At 45.1% G+C, this 18,720-nt stretch overlaps 2 protein-coding genes across 2 annotated transcripts; one reads left to right on the top strand and one right to left on the bottom strand.

Moving 5' to 3' along the window:
• The first annotated feature begins 1,763 nt into the window (after positions 1-1,763).
• On the top strand, positions 1,764-8,382 carry LOC124692962 (universal stress protein A-like protein). Its single transcript, XM_047226403.1, has 4 exons — positions 1,764-2,027; positions 5,359-5,480; positions 5,578-5,696; positions 8,003-8,382. Exons 1-4 carry the CDS (start codon positions 1,844-1,846, stop codon positions 8,109-8,111), a joined length of 534 nt encoding a protein of 177 aa, XP_047082359.1. The 5' UTR covers positions 1,764-1,843; the 3' UTR covers positions 8,112-8,382.
• LOC124692963 lies at positions 8,140-8,898 on the bottom strand. Its single transcript, XM_047226404.1, has one exon. It carries the CDS (start codon positions 8,896-8,898, stop codon positions 8,368-8,370), a length of 531 nt encoding a protein of 176 aa, XP_047082360.1. The 3' UTR covers positions 8,140-8,367.
• Between the last annotated feature and the right edge of the window lie 9,822 nt (positions 8,899-18,720).

Below are 18,720 nucleotides of genomic sequence, written 5' to 3'. Positions count from 1 at the left end.
CCCTTCTTCATCTTCTTCCATTATAACCCCTCTTTCTCCATGCTTGGTCCAACAATTACAGCTTGGCATGAAACCGTGCCGAAGCAGGTGCATGTGAACATCTCTTGAGGAAGAGTAACCCTTCCGATTCTTACGGTTAACACATGGACGAGATAACAAAACCCCCCGCTTGTTCGCATTAGCCACTACGAGGAAATCTTTCAAACCCGTACTCGAACTCGCCGGAGAGTCGGTTACCGTACATCCATTGCCGATTCATCTGCATTATTATAATATAAAATATATAATTAACCATCATGCATTTGTTAAACTAACTAGCTACAAACAATATTAATTAAACAATGAACTACACACACGCATATTTTATCAATGACACATCAAAGGTTCAAGTTGCTAACCGCGATCGAGGAGGAAAAAATAAATGAGAAAGCTCAAGTGTGGCTCCAACACTTCATATCATGTTTGTTTCATGCTCTTGGCCGGGGCATTTCATCAAACACCTTATGTGCATAAGAGGAACCAAAAGCAAACCTAACACTCACTTGTGAAGTTTGTGAAGAGAATGGCTCCAAATGGCTAAGTGTTGGTTGCTGGATGGGTATATATAGGGGAGGGGCTTTAGTCCCGGTTGGCCTGGCCAACCGCGACTAAAGGCCTTCGGCACCTTTAGTCGCGGTTGGCCCGGCCAACCGCGACTAAAGCCCCCCACGTGCACCGGCTGGCCACCGTGCGCCCGGGCCCGAGCCTTTGGTCGCGGTTCGCCACACGAACCGCGACTAAAGACCCCTTTAGTCGCGGTTCCTGTAGCTTCGCGACTTATGGGGCTTCCCGGAAGCCTGTTTTTCTACCAGTGTTATGACTAGAAGGTACCCAGTGGTCTGCCTATAAATCAACTGTTGATCGATCACTAACTCTCCATATACAACCCCTTTTGAAAGTCTTCAAACCCTCCATGATGCTCCTCCAAGTGAAAGAAGAGTTCTTTTTTAGGACAACATTTATATGATCAAGTGCCGTAGCTTAGTGTAAGCCAGGGGGCACCGCCCCCCCCAGATTTCTAGCAAACTATGAAGGAATTCTGTTTTGGAGCAGCTTGAAAGTTTTTTTTTAGACTTTTGCCCCCAAATCCTCGTATTCTGCATCCCCCCTCTTGCATTTTCTCCCAAGCTCCGCCACTGAAGATCACCATCAGGACCGTATTTTGACATGAGAACCTGCTCACATGAGCCAGCATTGGTCAGCTAGCATTGTTGGATTGAAAGAATGGAGATCACGAAACTCCATTCCTCCTTCATGTTTTGGAATACGCATCTTCCACCACGCCATCCAATGCATTTTATGTTTTGATGCCGTTTCACCACACCAAAACTCGGCGGTTGCATTGCATATAGCTTTACACACTTGTTTCGGTATGTTAAACACTGACATGTCATAGGCTGGAATAGCCTGCGCCACAGCCTTGAGAAGGATCTCCTTCCCACTTGTATGTGTGTATATGTTCTGGGCTAAACGGGTATGTCCTGATAATATTTCTTTCTCCAATTTTTTTCACACCCTCTCTCCATTTATTATGGACCAAGGTGGGTAACAGAAAATCTATATGGACATGCGAGAATTGAAGGGATTTTTTTACATGATGAAAACTGAAGGTTTTTGTGAACAGTTATTTGATGTGGCTATAGCAAAATGGACGAACGTGATTAGGACCCAGCCAGTATAAATGATGAAGGAAAAGGCGTAGCCTGCCTTTTGTCCTCATCCCCGTTCTCCACAAAAATTTCCCCCAAACTCCTCTTCTTCTTCTTGCCGAGGAAGCAAACTTGCAGAGCGAGGGCGTGCGCGAATGGCGGATTCGTCGGCGCCGACGCGGGTGATGATGGCGGTGAACGAGTCGTCGCTGAGCGGGTACCCGCACCCCTCCATCAGCTGCCGCGCCGCCTTCGACTGGATGCTCGCCAAGCTCGTCCGCTCCAACGCCGACGGCTTCCACCTCCTCTTCCTCCACGTCCAGGTCCCCGACGAGGACGGTACGTGTCACCGCCCGCGCGCGCGCGACTCTCGTCCGTTCCCCGGGGTGCCCCGTAGGTCCTAGATTCGCTCAATCGCCGTGCGGAGCTCATTGCCGTGTGCTTGAGGGTGCTCGATTGAATGCGTCGGTTCCCTGCCGAGGTCGCGCAGCGCAGGGGTGGTGCTCGTGTTGTAGCACGGTGTAGGTGCAGTTGTTCGTATCACGCTCTAATAGTGCCATATGAAATGCATGGTAATTTCGTAGTATCGATCGATGCTATCCTTACTGCAATCCCACTGTTTATGTACACGGGATCCGTATACTGTTGCGAGACGAATTGTGTGGAACTTAAGCTGAATAGAGGGATCGCGTGCTTCTGATGCATCCGGACACTGTCTCGGTTTGTAGCATCCTATTTTGGCTTGCTTGTAAAGGTACTTTATGCGGAGCTTTGTTCTATTTCAGGGTTAGTCAACGGTATGTACAACTGAAGTAGGCTACTCATACTAGCTGGTGGTTGTTGCGTCGTTGGTAGTTGTTGCTGCATCTGAATTAACTGTACCGCTAAAAACGCCTGAACCAGAAGCTCTGGTCGGTGTACTGAGTTGCTCTGATTCCATGACCTGTTCTGAGGCCAATGTTTACCCCTGTTAATGTACTGGACTGGTGGTTATGTAGTTTTTGCCTTTTATGGATAGAGGATTCTGCACAGTTTTTTGTTGTTGTGTGACTGATGTGGTACTAGTACTTTTTAAGTAGTGCAAATTTGAATGCAGATTAATGAGGACTTTATGTCCTCCAGTCTTAAAAAATGTATGCAAATGGGTACTGCATAGTGTATTTTTGAACTGAAGGTATACTGCATAGTTTGGATGAGCATGTCATTTGATCGACGCAGCTAGGTTCACTTGTTCAGGATAAGAGAAGTTTTTGCTGTTTCTGGATCTAGAGGGTTCTGCATTTTCTTTTTGGTTGCATATAGTGTTGTATGACAAGTCAAGGGTATATTTTAGTGCATACAGTGTTCTGTCTTCTATGACAAGGTGCTTACTGCTTTCTGCGGAGATTGTTCTGTCTCAGAAGTAGTCAATGGTATGTACCACTGAAGTAGGCTACCAATAGTAGATGGTGGTTGTTGCCTTGTTGGTAGCTGTTGCGGCATCTGATTTAAGTGTACCAAATAGAACCTGTGGTGGGTATACTGGGTGTCTCTAATTATGTGACCTGTTCGGAAGCTAATGTCTACCCGAGATTATGTACTGGTTGATGGTTATGTAGCCTTTGCTATTTCTGGATAGAGGATTCTGCATAGTTTTTTTTGTTGCATGACTGATGTGATACTAGTGTAAAAGCAGATTGATGAGGTTTTATGTTCCTCCAATCTTAGAAATTGTATGCAGGGTACTGCATAGTGTATTTTTTAACTGAAGGCAGGGTACTGCATAATGTATTTTTGAACTGAAGGCATACTGCATAGTTTGGATAAGCATGCCATTCGATCGATGCAGATAGGTTCACTTTCAGGATATGCGAAGTTTTTACTGTTTCTGGATAGAGGGTTCTGCATATACATTTATTTTGGTTGCATATAGTGTTGTATGACAAGGCAATGGTATCTGTTTTTAGTGCATACAGTTTTCTATGACAAGGTGCTTACTGCTTTGTGTGGAGATTGTTCTGTTTCAGAAATAGTCAATGTTATGTGCAACTGAAGTAGGTTACTAATACTAGGTTGTGGTTGTTCCCTTGTTGGTAGCTGTTGCGGCATCTGAATATAACTAGTACCACTACAAAGTACATACGCAATGACAAGAACCTGTGGTGGGTGCACTGAGTAATTATATGACCTGTTCGTAAGCTAATGTCCACCCTTGATAATATACTGGATTGCTGGTTATGTATTCTTTGCTGTTTCTGGATAGAGGGGCTGCAGCCTGCAGTAGGGTGTTTTTGTGTGGCAAGGGAGGTGCTAGTACTTGATGGAAATAGTGCTTTATCAACATATTTTTATCTCAATAGCTCGTTGCCTCTTCAGACTATCCTTTTGTGAGCAAATGACATGTTGTTGTCTGGCTTGGTTTTTTCAGCTTACAGCTTACACTTTTCTTTTGAGATATTATCTACCGCTACTAAGCTATTTCTGGTGCCCAGCATTACTTATAGCAACACCTTACTTGTTTCTAGTGTTTGAAGAAATCTAGTACCTATTGCTGTGTAATATCCTATTTTGCAATTTTGAGATGGAAGAGTATTCTTTTTTCCTTGCTATTATAGCAGTACAATGTGCCTTCTGCTTCATTTCACTGTTCTTCAAGAATACAACGATCATTCTGAGAAGAATTTGTCCAAATCCATTCAAAATATTAAAAATGATTTACCACTCAAATGTATAGTAGGACGCATCAGTTTTGTAGTATGTCTGCAACATCTAGTCCTTTCGTTTCGTGAAGAATGTCTAATGCATGTAAAGGCATGTTCTGCGGTTATAATAGGAACTGCAGGCTGATAAGCATCCACATGAAATTGGCTGCCTGTTGATTTGGTTACTAACTTTGTATGCTTGTTTTCTGCATGTCTTCAATGCGCTCTGAACTAGTGCAACAGACGAAATAGCTTTTCTGCTTTCAGATGGCACGTCTGCCGTTAAAATAGCAATTGCAGGCTAATACGTGTGCACCTGAGATTGGCTGCCTGTTGAGTTATTATTTTGCATGCTTACTTTTGTCTATGTTGGCTATGCCCTCTGAACTAGTGTATGAGACAAAATAGCTTTGTGCTTTCCGGTGTTTTGACCTGAATCTGCTTTGTTTCTCATGTATTTGGGCCAAAAGGCACTTCAGCTGATACTTGAATTCAGTAGATCATGACCAAGAGAGCTTACGGACCACTTCTCTTGATGTCTGTAGCTCCCTGCTGTTTCTCAAAAAAAAAAAAAAACCCTTGCTTGTAGGATATCTACTACCTCGGGTCTGTTTTAATTGACGTGGACGTGAACTAGTTAGATGCATGTTCTGAAATAAAGCCCGCGTCGATTAAACGCGTCCGGAGGGAGTAGCTAGTAAACTAGCTCAGTATATGCTAGTGCTTTATGTTATGATATTGCATGTTTGGCTAACAAATTGTTTGCATAGATATCCTGCCTTGAATTGCACTGCGAGGCTAAGGGCTCATTTGATGTAATTCTGATTTGTAAATGGATTCTTGTAGACTTGTATTACATTTGTTTGCATGTATCATTTTCTCGCCAGTTTATTGTGCAAAATTCTATTGTGCAGTATTTTCTTAAAAAATAGATATATGGATCACCCTTTTTGTCTGCTACTTATTTCGTTTTTGTTGCCAATCCAAAGGATTTGATGATGTGGATAGTATATATGCATCACCGACAGACTTCCAGAGCATGAAGCAGAGAGACAAGATAAGAGGGATTCACCTACTTGAGTACTTCGTGAACCAATGCCATCAGTTGGGGGTAGTCACACAGTTTAGTTTATTTCTTCAGTATTGTAGGCTCTAGTTAGTAATAATTTGTATTTTGGTGCCTAACAGCTTATCTAATTATGCTGCAGATAAAATGTGAAGCTTGGACCAAACAAGGGGATCCAAAGGAGGTTATATGCCATGAGGTGAAGAGAGTCCAGCCTGATCTTCTAGTTGTGGGAAGTAGAGGCCTGGGGCCATTTCAGAGGTAATATATGTCTAAATCAGTTGGTGTGTTGGCTTGAATAGCATTACTTTGTGGAGTAACCTTTCTCGTGTAATAACATGGCTATGTGTTTTGATAAAACGATTCATCTTTGAACCTCATCCAAACGTAGATAAATTACTATCAACTTGGTTGGATTGGGTTTGTTGACGGAGGGGCGTTGGAACAATTGATATCATGGTATTGTTATGATATACAGTATTGTCCCTCCTCTGTTTCTTTCACCGTACTATAGAAGCAGGTTATTTTTCTGTATTCTGAAGCTAGACATGCCTACCTTAATCACATGCCAAAGAGAGCAAATATCGTCATGCTAGTTTTCTTGCATGCTGGAAGAACAACTTTATTTCATCTATGAAATGTTTTGTACAGTATCCCTTTGTTTTGGATAAGCATTGTATGCAAGTACTACCTCTGTCCATAAATAGATGTCTTAGATTTGTCAAAATTTGGATGTATGTAGACACTATTTAGACAAACTAATACATCTATTTTTGGACGGAGGGAGTACTATATGATATCAATCCTTGCATATTGAACTTGTATTTTTTGCTTATAGAGTAATGATGGAGATCTAAGAAAAGGGTTGAATGAAGGAACTTTAAATACATCTATTGCATAATCCACACACGTGTCTTACAAAACAAGGGAAAATAGCCAGCAGATTTTTGCCCTCAAATTTGTGTTGAACACCTGAGTTCTGTTAGTACATCAAACACAGTTAATGCTAAATATTTGGAGCCGACTATGAAATAGTTGTGTAGATAATCATATTAGAATCTGGAATGCTATGCTCGGTTTGCGATCCTTAAACTCAAATCTGACTGTACCAGAATAAATCTGTTACTCTTGAGCACTTTACATGGATCTCGTCCTAATGAGTTTGTATGCATTTTATCATTTGCATTTGACGTAAATCCTTCCCAGTTTTTGTTTGTCTTCCATGCTGTACTTTTCTTAGAAAGAATTGTGTTGCAATCCTTCTTTTTCGTAATAGAAAAAAGTTAACCTTCTTAGATGGATAAAATGATCAGAGAAGGCATAATTTTTTGTTTTGCACATGCACCTTTTAGTGAAAGTCTTGCATGTTGAAATTTAAATTATGGCTTCTCCTATTTGTCTGATTCTGTCATTTAGCTTTTCTGGTTTGCGTTGGTGCTAAATAAGATCAGTCATTTTTCTTAAAAGTTCCAAGTGCATAGATGCAGGGTGTAATCTTTTTATACTTTGTGCGCATGCTTGTACTTGTGTCATTATAATTATGAAGTGGGACTTCGATATTCGTGCTCTCTAGACAAGATGCTGCCTTGCAAATCAAGCAGCAGTAAAAGTGTGCTCGTAGCTATTGTGCAAAGTCATATGGACTCACCCTGTTGATAAAGACTCAATAGTAATACTTTAGGAGAACGTGCCACAAAAAGATTTGGTGATTTAATGTCCTATTCGTACAAAAATGATCATAACCATTCCTATGATGTAGTGGTCTATCTGTGTAGAACTAGTACTGGCAACTTAACTGTATGTGTTTGCTCTTGCCCATTTGGCTACTATTCAGGTTTTCTTAGAAAGTTACGATTCAGGGTTAGATGGTTTGTTTGCAATCTTGCCAACTCACTGTTTTTCTTTCATGTACTCACACTTTTCTCCCAATTTTAGAGGTATAACTGTGATATGCTGTAGTTGTGCATTGATTGTTTATCTACAGCACTTTATAACACTGATATAAAAACACTTACTCGGTTACCTATTTTCTAGTAGTTTTCAAAATGGTCTATGAAGTTTTCATATTGACTGATGTCGTATGCTATGTCAGTATGTCTGCATCCATAGCTTATAGATGTGACTACACAAATTTTCCATGACCTATTTGTATCTTTGGAGAATAGGAGAGTTGTCCCTGAGAGTATCTTCCCAGGTTACTTTTCTTAAATCGAAATGCATTCCTGTCTGTCACTGCTTGTGAACGGAAAAATCTAGCTCCTAAAGTTAGGTTGATTGGTTTAGGATTTATTAGAATTTTAGACCATCACCTGCATCATACATAAGATTTTTTTTATGTTTTCAGTTTCAGTTATGTTCCTTTTGTCTCTTCGTGTGTGACTAGTCACTACAGTATTCTCATGTTCAACTTACTGACAAAGTGTACATTACTGAAATATGCCATGCAATTCTTTTCTGAATATATTGTAGTCCCTTGTTGATAAAGCAAAGCACCATTCCACCTTTTTCTTCACATTCAGCAAAGTAAAATTTTCACTTAACTGAATAGTTGGTGTTTTGACTTGCAGGGTTTTCGTGGGCACAGTGAGCGAGTTCTGCGTGAAGCATGCCGAATGCCCGGTCATCACCATCAAACGCAAGGCCAATGAAACTCCCCGGGACCCTATCGACGATTGATGCTTCCGCGCAGCCATAGTACCCGAGAACTAGATATCCTTCACTGCTTGCTTAATGGTTGAATGTACAAATAGAATATGGAAGTGACTGGGAACTAGTACAGACTTATGCAGAGCACGCCCCAAAACTAGCTAGAGTGAAGATACTATCGCCGATGCATGGCTAGCAGACATTGCGTATCATATTATGAGATACATCCAAGTTGTGAACCTAAGCTACCCCTTTGATGATCGATGGATCATGTACTACTACCCTACTAGGGCTTTGCAGAGACGAATGTTCCGCCCCTGACTTGCCCCTGCCTGACCGCGCCGTTGGCGGCTGCAGGGTACCTGAAACCCGCGTACTCTCTGGGCATGGCGACGCCAACCTGGGGATGCTGGTGCTGCTGGCGCCCTCTGCCGTCGGGCTTGCTGTCGGTCTTCCACGCCGCGGGCTTCCCCGGCGCGAACTTGATCTCGAAGCCGTCGTCCATGTCGTGGATGACCGCGCGGGAGCTCGGCATGGGCTTCATGGGCGGGTACTTGACCTCGAAGCCCTTCTCCAGGTCGCCGCCCACGGCGTCGGTGCCGTAGTAGTGCTGGTCGGAGTAGGAGGACTTCTTCCTGGAGAGGCGGCGGCCGCAGAGCCGGCCCGCGACGCAGGCGACGACGGCGAGGAAGGAGATGACGCCGAGCACGGTGAAGACCGGCACGAAGGAGCCCCTGGAGGCGGTGGCTGGCTGCGCGCGCGTGATGGGGCTGGAGGTGGTCGGGTAGTACGGCATGGGCTGAGTTAGAGAAGACATGCTTCTTCTTCTTCTTCCCTCTTTGAAGCTCCTCGGCCCTCTCTTGCACTGGAGGCAATAGCTTGTGATGGAGCGTGCTGGTTGGTTTGCTGAGGCCTGAGGGGGAGGAGAGCAGTAGCATGGTCCTTTTATGATGGTCGCGAGGCAAAGCCACAGATTTGAATCGAGCAAAATTCCTTTTCGTTCTCACAAGCTAGCCCAGTGGTGGTATGATGATGTTGCATCGCCCATCTTTTCACTCATTCCTTTTCTCCTTCTCTCTCTCTCTCTCGCTCTCGTAGCAGCAGCAGAGGCAGAGATCTTTGAACGCATCGGACGGCGAGAAAGGCGCGCGCTCCGGGATCTCTTTGGGGCAGTTCAATGCGCGAGCTTGGCATGCCGCATTGCACAGCCTGCCCGGCCGGTCTGTCCCTCTCGCACTCCCTGCACTCTACTGTGCTCTGTAGTCTGAACTCTACTGCTGCTGCGTTTCGTTCGCTTTTGCTTTTGGATGTTGCATTGGATCAAAGCAACCGTCGCAGCAGGCAGGGACATCACATCGCTTTGGCTTCTTTGATTTGCTTTCCGCCCCCGCTTTAGCAGAGGAGAATGAACGCCTACTTGACTAGTCGCCTTTCTCGGGCAAGCCAATGCTAATCAAATTCAGATATAAAAAAAAGGCTAATCGAATTCTGTGAGTGAGGTGACATCTTAGGCCTGTGCACCGTAGGGTTTTGCTCTTCCATGATATGAGCTCGAACACGGCCTGCTACTGCTAGTGCTAGACATCTTCATCAGTGTAGGTAGAGGCTCTGGATGGGGTATTGGCAGCGTGTTGGAAGCACAATAATTCTGCCTACCTAGGCACGTAGCAATGTGGACTTCGTGTAGTCACACAGGTGCATTCTCCCGAGGGCATCTCGCCCGACGCAAAAAAGACGACAAAATTGAATGGGCGTGAGTCCGTTTGCGTCGGGATGTAGACGCCGAAATCGGCCGAAAATGATCCACTGTCCATTTGATAAAATAATTTACATAGTGCGGGAAAAAACATGAAAATACAAAAAAGGACATGGCTAGCTAACCCTGGCCTATGCCACGTCGTCGCTGGGCACCTGAGCTAGGTCGACGAGCTCCAGGATGACCCATGACTAGTCGGGGACCGGCAGATCAAATGCTGGCGCGGCAGGTGGTGGCAGTGGAGGCGGTGGATCAAATCCTGGTGATGCGGGTACGTGGGAAGAGGCGGCAGAGGAGGCGACATCGAGGCCTGGAAAGCTGCAACGCTAGGTTGAAGGCGTCTTCCTCCAACAGACCTGGCGGCATGAGGTCGATGGTGTACCGGGTCAGCGGCGGTAGCGGCTATGGCAGCTCCGATATGATGATGCCGAGCCTCGTCGCCTCCTCCTCGGTCAGTTCGTCCGACAACTCGATTTCCCTTCCCTCCTCCAATGCCATCTGGATAACCTAGAAGACGTCGGCGACGAGTCAATGCCGTATGCGAAGGCGTTGAGGAGGTTCTAGGTGAAAGGATCGTATGCCGCACCTAGAGGGGGGGGTGAATAGGTGCTAACCAATTTTTAGTTCTTTTTCAAATTAGGCTTGACACGAAAGGTAAATTCTCTAGATATGCAACTAAGTGAATTTACCTATATGACAAGGATATCAACTAAGCAAGGTATAGCTACGCAATAGTAGATAGAGTGGGATAGAGGTAACCGAGAGTGTAGCACGCGATGACACGGAGATGATTCCCGTAGTTCCCTTCCTTTGCAAGAAGGTACGTCTACGTTTGGAGGAGTGTGGTTGCTACGCAAGCCAAACCAACAGCCACGAAGGCTTCACTCGGATCTCCTGTGAGCAACGCCACGAAGGCCTAGCCCACTTCCACTAAGGGATTTCCTCGAGGCGGAAACCGGGCCTTTACAAAGTTCTTGGGGCACACATCCACAACCAAATTGGAGGCTCCCAAATCTGTAACAATACAACAATCAACAACAACACATCAACAACAAATCAACTAGGGAACCAAATAGGAACACTAGCATGAGATCCCTCAAACAAGAGAGGGGGAAATGAGGAACGCTTCGGTGAGGATGTAGATCGGTGTCTTCTCCTTCGAATCCCCAAAGATCAAGAGCTTTGGTTGGGGGAGGAAGGAGATCTTGCAAATCTTGACTTTCTTGAGGTGGCTCTAATGGAGGTGGCTTGGCAGATTTCTTGTCTAATGATTGAGCAAGCAACCAAGGTAGAAGAAGGGGGGTATATATACCCCCACTTGAAATTGAGCCGTTGCTGCTTCCGGGGGCCCGGATAATCCGGTGTAAGTAGGGGCCGGATAATCCGGCCCCCGGATAATCCGGCCTTCGGGGCAAAACCGTGACATTATCCGGCCAAAAGTCCGGCCCCCTCTTGAGCTGCTTTTCTTCCGAGTCCTTAGCCAAAATCGAGGGGCCGGATATTTCCAAAATATCCGGCCCGGATAATCCGGCCCCGGTACAATACCGGGACATTATCCGGCCAAATGTCCGGCCCCCTACCGAGCTGCTTTTCTTCCGGTCCTTAGCCAAAATCGAGGGGGCCGGATATTTCCAAAATATCCGGCCCGGATAATCCGGCCCTGGTACAATACCGGGACATTATCCGGCCGGATGTCCGGCCCCCTACCGAGCTGCTTTTCCTCGAAGACTTAGCCAAAAACGGGGGCCGGATATTTCAAGAATATCCGGCCCGGATTATCCGGCCTGGCCAAACTTTTTCGAGAGAACTTTTGACATGCGATCAAATCCAACACACATGTAATAAGAACTATGTAATCCCTGTACCACTTAATCAAACATTAGTGTATCACATGTATTGTCATCAAACACACAAAACATAACGTGAGAGATGTTCTTTCAATCTCCCCCTTTTTGGTGTTTGATGACAATATACGGATTTGCAAAGGAATCACTATAGAGACAAGCATGATGGCAAAACATAGAGGCACTCCCCCTACATGTGTGCATATAAGTAATTTGCATTTGAATACAAATACACAACACATAGGAGTATGGTGCCTCAACATAAGAGATATCCAACATGAGCTCTAAAAAAGGACATTGACACATATGAAGTTGAGATAGGAAGCAAGAAATCATACCCATGTGTAGATATATAATGCGGAGATATAGCATCACACACAATGTAATATCCTTGATCTCAACAAATAGAAATCCGAAAACCATAACAATGTCTCACACCACATAGCACATAGTTTTGAACGGCACACAAACAAACCAAATAGTTCAACTAAAAGGGGAACACAAGCAACATAAGAATGATAAACGCATATGCTTGTGCCCAAACCATGCAAATCCCGGAGAATCCTAATAGAACACTTCTCCCCCTTTGGCATCGAGACGCCAAAAAGGAGACAAGCGCGATGCTACACGTCCCATGAGAATCACTCGGAGGCATCATCATCATCGGACTCGTAAGGCACTTCCTCTTCTTCTTCTTCCTCATCAGTGTCAGGTGCATCCGGAGAGCGGCGAGAGGTGTTGGACCTTTGAAGGCAATCATCAAGATCACTCCATGGAACCTGTCGCTGAGTGCCAACTCATCGTAACCCTGGTGAGCTGGAGGCTGAGGCGGGGGTCCTTGATCACCACTGAGCTTGTGAAGTATAACTGCCTGAGTATGCTTAATCTCAGAGCGTTCTCGGCTAGCTGCATAGTTCTCCTTATGGATCTCAATGTTCATGCAAAGGATATGGCGCTGGAACCAACTAAGCCGGGTCACTTGTTTCCTCATAGCTGGGACATCTTGATGACGAGCAGGAGCAAAACCACTAGAGCGAGCATCTCCCATGAAGGAGTCAGGAGCAGGAACAGCTGAAGAAACTGGCTTAACCTTGTAGGCCTTCTTGACATGGTGCTTCACCAAAGGGTACCCACTCAAATCTTCACCAACCACAGCTATCGTGTTGTTGATGAGAAGCTGGATGTAGGGAGCATAGGGTATGGAGGTCCGGGAGACCATGGCATCATGGATCTCATGGAAGATAAAATCCATGATATCAAGAGTGAAAATCCGATCCTCATTTCCGTCACGGGCACACTTATAGCTGAGGTGCATAAGGTTCACAAGGACTCCTCGGATAGCATCATTGTTACCTCCACTTGGGCAAATGGTTGACCGAAAGAAGCGAAGGAGCTGATTGTATATAGTAAGTAGCCCCTTAGTATAACCAATCTTCCCAGCTGAGGTATAGAGCTGCGCAAGAGCATTCTTATCTATCGGTTGAGGTCCATGAAGACGACGACCCCCTTCAACAGGAACTCCAAGATAACCAGACAACGGGCGAAGAGTGGCACTGCAGTGAGAGGAGCCAGTCATCCATTCCATAGTGTGTTCCGCATCTTTCTTGATCGCCAAGGTGGCAAAGAATTGCTTCACCAAATCTGGGCTATAGTCACATTGAATCTTCATGATATCATGCAAACCCAACCTTCCAGCTACCCAGATGGCATCTTCAAAGTGATTGTTTTCAGCCGAATGTCCACATCAATGGCTTGCATGGGTCTCAGCTTCTTCATGGGCTCATATATGTCCTTGTAGATGAATTCCTGCTCAATGCACCAGAATCTCCTGCCCTCAATCTCTTCATCTCTTGGGACATCTTCATACCAGTTGTTCATGCGAAGAGCGGAATAGGAGACTGGGTCCATGGTCTTGTAGTTCTCCCTCTCTTCCTTGTTCTTCCGCCTTGAGGTGACGGACTTGCGAGGTGCATTGGGTGCAAACTCGTCACTTGATCGATCATGCCTCGAGCGTCTCCGACCACCCCGAGAAGCACCACCTGTGAGAAGCAAAGGCGGGTAGCAAAGGAAAGGTAATGCTCATAAGTCATGTAAGATACAGTAATACACTCGAGAGACATGCAAATAAGTCGGTACAAATCTAAACATGATAGATTGAAGCAAACTGCAGCGGCGATGAAGCTCCAGGCCGGATAATCCGGGGTCCCCCGGGGGCGGATAATCCGGCCGGGCCGGATAATCCGGCCGGCTCGGGGGCGGATAATCCGGCCCTTCGAGATGTGCAGATTTCCAATCAAAACATGTCTAAGACTAGATCGGCCTCATAGCATGCAAGAGGAGTACACTACACATGATTTGGAACAACTAGACACCAATTCCACCAAGAAAATAGCACATATAAAACACAACATCTAGGGATAGAGATTGTGAATCATACCCACATCCATTGTGGAAACCGCTTGGAGGAGAAGGTAGCTAGGGAGGAGATCCACCCGATCCACCCAAGATCTCCGAGAGGGGGCGGATGGAGCGTCTCCGGCGAGGAGGAGGAGATCCGGCGGCCTTGAGAGGAGAAAGAGGAGAGAGGCGCGTGGGGGGAAAGGTTGGAACCGTTTTGCCCCTGCGCCCTCGACTCAACCCTTTCAAGATCTGCCCGGGCCGGATAATCCGGCCCTAGCTTAGGGCGGATAATCCGGCCGGGCCGGATATTCGGGGTCGCTCGGGGCCGGATTATCCGGGGTTACGGAAAATTCCGGAATCACCGGAATCCGGCCCATCTTTCGTTGGTTATTTGCAAAACCCATATATGATGTAATAAAGTATCACGTCACATATAAGGTGCAAATTTACCAATAAGATGGAGCACCCTAGATCATCCGACCGAAAAACCTCAAACTCCAAGTTTTTATCAAACATGACAAATGAGCAAGATGGAAATGGCTTATAGGAGAGAGTAGGCTTAGGTTTTAGAAGAGACAAACTGTTAATGGTACATCATCACTCAAGTTTGCAAGATATGAGCAAATAAGGCCAAACTAGAGTGATTTCCCATAAGAACAAGGAGATGTCAATAAAATCCAATGAAAAAAAAACAAACAACTCCAACTCTTCACAAAGAAGAGTGTGGTGGCCTAGGCCACCATATATGAGTGTTATGGTATGGCACCGCGAAGATATATCTTGGGTCCAAACCAATACTCATCATTTAAGCTCACATATCAACATATGATATAACGAGAATGAAATCATTAATGTTGGCATTATGGGGGAGGGATAGCTCAATAATTTAAACCGCACTCCCCCTATTTCCATGCCCACATCTAAACCAAATAAAGTTTTGAGACGAAAGTGTGTTTGCAAGATGGTCAAGCTATACTCCTTGAATCAATGATATTTAGCTCATTCCTCAAATAAGAGAACCTTGCTTCATCAAGAGGCTTCGTGAATATATCGGCAAGTTGATCTTTGGTAGGAACATAGATAAGCTCAATATCACCCCGGGCAACATGATCCCTAATGAAATGATTCCGGATCTCAATATGCTTTGTTCTTGAATGTTGCACCGGATTATAGGCAATCTTGATGGCACTTTCATTGTCACATAATAGAGGCACTTTGTCACAAATGACACCGTATTCCTTTAAAGTTTGCCTCATCCATAACAATTGAGTGCATCCACTTGCGGCGGCAACATATTCGGCTTCGGCGGTGGAGAGAGATATACAATTTTGCTTCTTAGAAGACCAACACACCAAGGACCTACCAAGGAATTGGCAAGCCCCGGAAGTTGATTTCCTATCATCCTTGTCACCCGCCCAATCCGCATCGGTATAACCATTGAGAATAAAACTTGAGCCTTTGGGGTACCAAATACCATATCTTGGGGTATCAACCAAATATCGAAAGATTCTTTTGAGAGCCATCATGTGGCTCTCTTTAGGAGAAGCTTGATACCTTGCACACACACCAACACTCAACACTATGTCCGGTCTAGATGCACAAAGGTAAAGCAAGGATCCAATCATGGAGCGATATACCTTTTGATCCACCTCTTTACCATTGGGATCTAGTGCAAGATGACATTTGGTAACCATAGGAGTGGCCACACCCTTCATCTCGGTCATCTTGAACCTCTTGAGCATGTCTTGGAGATATTTTGCTTGGTTGATGAAGGTTCCTTCCCTCAATTGCTTGATCTCAAACCCAAGGAAGAACTTCATCTCTCCCATCATAGACATCTCAAACCTATCGGTCATAAGCTTTGAGAATTCATCATTGAAAGCTTTGTTAGTAGATCCAAATATAATATCATCAACATATAATTGGCAAACGAAAAGCTCCCCATTGACCCTCTTAGTAAAAAGAGTGGGGTCGATTAGCCCAACATCAAACCCACGGTCTACCAACAATTCCTTAAGGTGCTCGTACCAAGCTCTAGGAGCTTGTTTGAGACCATAAAGTGCTTTATCAAGCTTGTAGACATGGTTAGGAAAGTTGAGATCCTCGAACCCCGGGGTTGCTTGACATAAACCTCTTCATGCAAAGGACCATTAAGAAAGGCACTTTTCACATCCATTTGTTGTAACTTAAAGTTATGATGCGAAGCATAAGCAAGAAGGATACGGATGGACTCAAGGCGAGCCACGGGAGCATAGGTTTCCCCAAAGTCAATACCCTCAACTTGAGAGAACCCTTGAGCCACCAATCTTGCCTTGTTCCTCACAACATTTCCAAACTCATCTTGCTTGTTCTTGAAAATCCACTTAGTGCCTATAACATTGCGGCACTCCTTTGGCTTCTTTACTAAAGTCCACACTTTGTTGCGCTTGAAGTTGTTGAGTTCTTCATGCATGGCTTCCAACCAATCCGAATCTTCAAGGGCTTCAAATACTTTCTTGGGTTCCACTAAAGAGATATAAGCATGATGATGGCTAAAGTTCGCCAATTGCCTTCTTGTGGAAACCTTTGCCCTTACATCACCAAGAACCTTGTCATTTGTGTGACCAAGACGCTCAAGTTGCCTTTCTCTTCTTGCTAGTCGACGGGTCTCGATCTCCTCCTTGGTTCTTCTTGGCCTTGGAGGTGTCACTTGATCAACTTGATCATTTGGGTCCCCGTCTTGACCTTGAACTTGAGCTTCCTCAATTACTTGGGGTTGCTCAACATCATGTGCTTGATCTTGGACATCATTTGGTGCGGAGCAAGTATCAAATGGATACTCGTCGGAACCATCATGAATTCTTGGTTGATCTTGACCTTGATCTTGCACACTAGAGAGGGGGTTTTGTTCTTGTTCTTGGGTTGGTGCAACATTTGCTTCACTTGATGGGGTTTGTTGATGTTGAGAAGATGAGGGATCCACCGTGGTAGAGCATAGTCCTTCCCGAGACGCCACACCGTGTCCCTCAATGGGGCGGAAAAATCCCACACCCATTCTTACTATGGCATCTTGAGGTATTTCATCACCTGCACAAACATCAACTTGCCCCACTTGGGAGCCATCATTTTCTTCGAACTTCACACTACAAGATTCAATGATAATCCCGGAGGATACATCAAAGATTCTATAAGTGTGAGATTCGGCACCGTAACCAACAAATATACCCTCCAAAGCTTTAGGAGCAAATTTAGACAAACGAACTCCTTTGATTTTGTAGAAACACTTACACCCGAACACCTTGAAGTATGAGATATTAGGCTTGTTCCCGGTGAGTATTTCATATGGAGTCTTGTTCAAGCCCTTGCGGAGATAGAGCCGGTTGGAGGAGTGACAAGCGGTGGAGATGGCTTCGGCCCAAAAGTTATAGCGGGATTTATACTCCGCCATCATAGACCTTGCCATATCCATAAGAGTCCGGTTCTTCCTCTCCGCAACACCATTTTGTTGAGGGGTGTAAGCAGCGGAATATTGATGACGAATCCCCTCATCACTAAGAAAATCATTGAGTGTGTAGTTCTTGAACTCGGAGCCGTTGTCACTTCTTATTGCCATAATGAGGAGGTTGTGTTGGCGTTGCACCTCGGTAGCAAAGTCAATGAATATTTGTTGAGTCTCATCTTTCGTCTTGAGAAAGTAGACCCAAGTGTATCTTGAGTAGTCATCGACAATCACCAAGCAATGTTTCTTCGCACCAAGACTTGCATGAGTAACGGGACCAAAGAGATCCACATGAAGGAGTTCCAAGATCCTCTTGGAAGAGATAATGGTCTTGCTTGGATGCGGAGAGTCATGCATTTTGCCTTCAACACAAGCCCTACAAACACGATCTTTGGCAAAAGACACATTTTCCATTAGTCCCACAATATGGTTCCCCTTGTGAAGGCTTTGCAAAGTTCTCATGTTGACATGGGCTAGGCGGCGATGCCACAACCAACCCACGTCCGCCTTTCCGAATAGGCACATCGCACTTGACGTGGTGGCCCCCGAAAAGTCCACCACATACAAGTTGTGTTCGCGATACCCAACGAATGCGACTTTTAGAGTCTTGCTCCACAAGAGGACCACAATATCATTATCAATAAAGACGGCGAAACCCATCTTGCCAAGGGCGGAAACGGAAAGCAAATTGTAACCAAGGGTTTTGACAAGCATGACATCCACAAGAGTAATGTTGTGTGCAACCACAACCTTGCCAAAACCCAATACCTCGGATGTAGAATTATCGCCAAAGGAGACGGTGATATCATTAATGTTAGGCCTCAACTCCTTGACGAGGTTCTTGCCGCCGGTCATATGACTTGTACATCCACTATCAAGTACCCATTTTGAACCTCCCGTGGCATAGTCCTACATGAGATCAATTCTTGGATTTAGGTACCCATTTTGCAATGGGTCCTCTTTTGTTAGCAACAAGGGTCTTCGGGACCCAAATAGACCAAGCAACATAACCATCATATGGGCCAACATATTTAGCATAAACATCACCATAATAATCTTTAAATAAAACATAGTGAGGGTTAGCAATTCCCGCATCATCATCATTCATGGTTTTGCCCTTGGAGGCTTCACCATTAGTGACGACTTTCTTCTTTTCTTGTG

The sequence above is a fragment of the Lolium rigidum genome, chromosome 2 (genome assembly GCF_022539505.1).
Source record: "Lolium rigidum isolate FL_2022 chromosome 2, APGP_CSIRO_Lrig_0.1, whole genome shotgun sequence".
Taxonomy (NCBI): domain Eukaryota; kingdom Viridiplantae; phylum Streptophyta; class Magnoliopsida; order Poales; family Poaceae; genus Lolium; species Lolium rigidum.
The sequence above is the reverse complement of the archived record's forward strand: the minus strand, read 5'-3'. Positions and strand labels throughout refer to the sequence as shown.

Excerpts from the sequence above, each read along its gene's own strand:
- LOC124692962 (XM_047226403.1), top strand. The coding sequence starts at position 1,844 with ATGGCGGATTCGTCGGCGCCGACGCGGGTGATGATGGCGGTGAACGAG. Across the intron at positions 5,481-5,577 it reads ACCAATGCCATCAGTTGGGG|ATAAAATGTGAAGCTTGGAC; the intron begins GTAGTCACACAG and ends ATTATGCTGCAG. Across the intron at positions 5,697-8,002 it reads GGCCTGGGGCCATTTCAGAG|GGTTTTCGTGGGCACAGTGA; the intron begins GTAATATATGTC and ends TTTGACTTGCAG.
- LOC124692963 (XM_047226404.1), bottom strand. The coding sequence starts at position 8,898 with ATGTCTTCTCTAACTCAGCCCATGCCGTACTACCCGACCACCTCCAGC.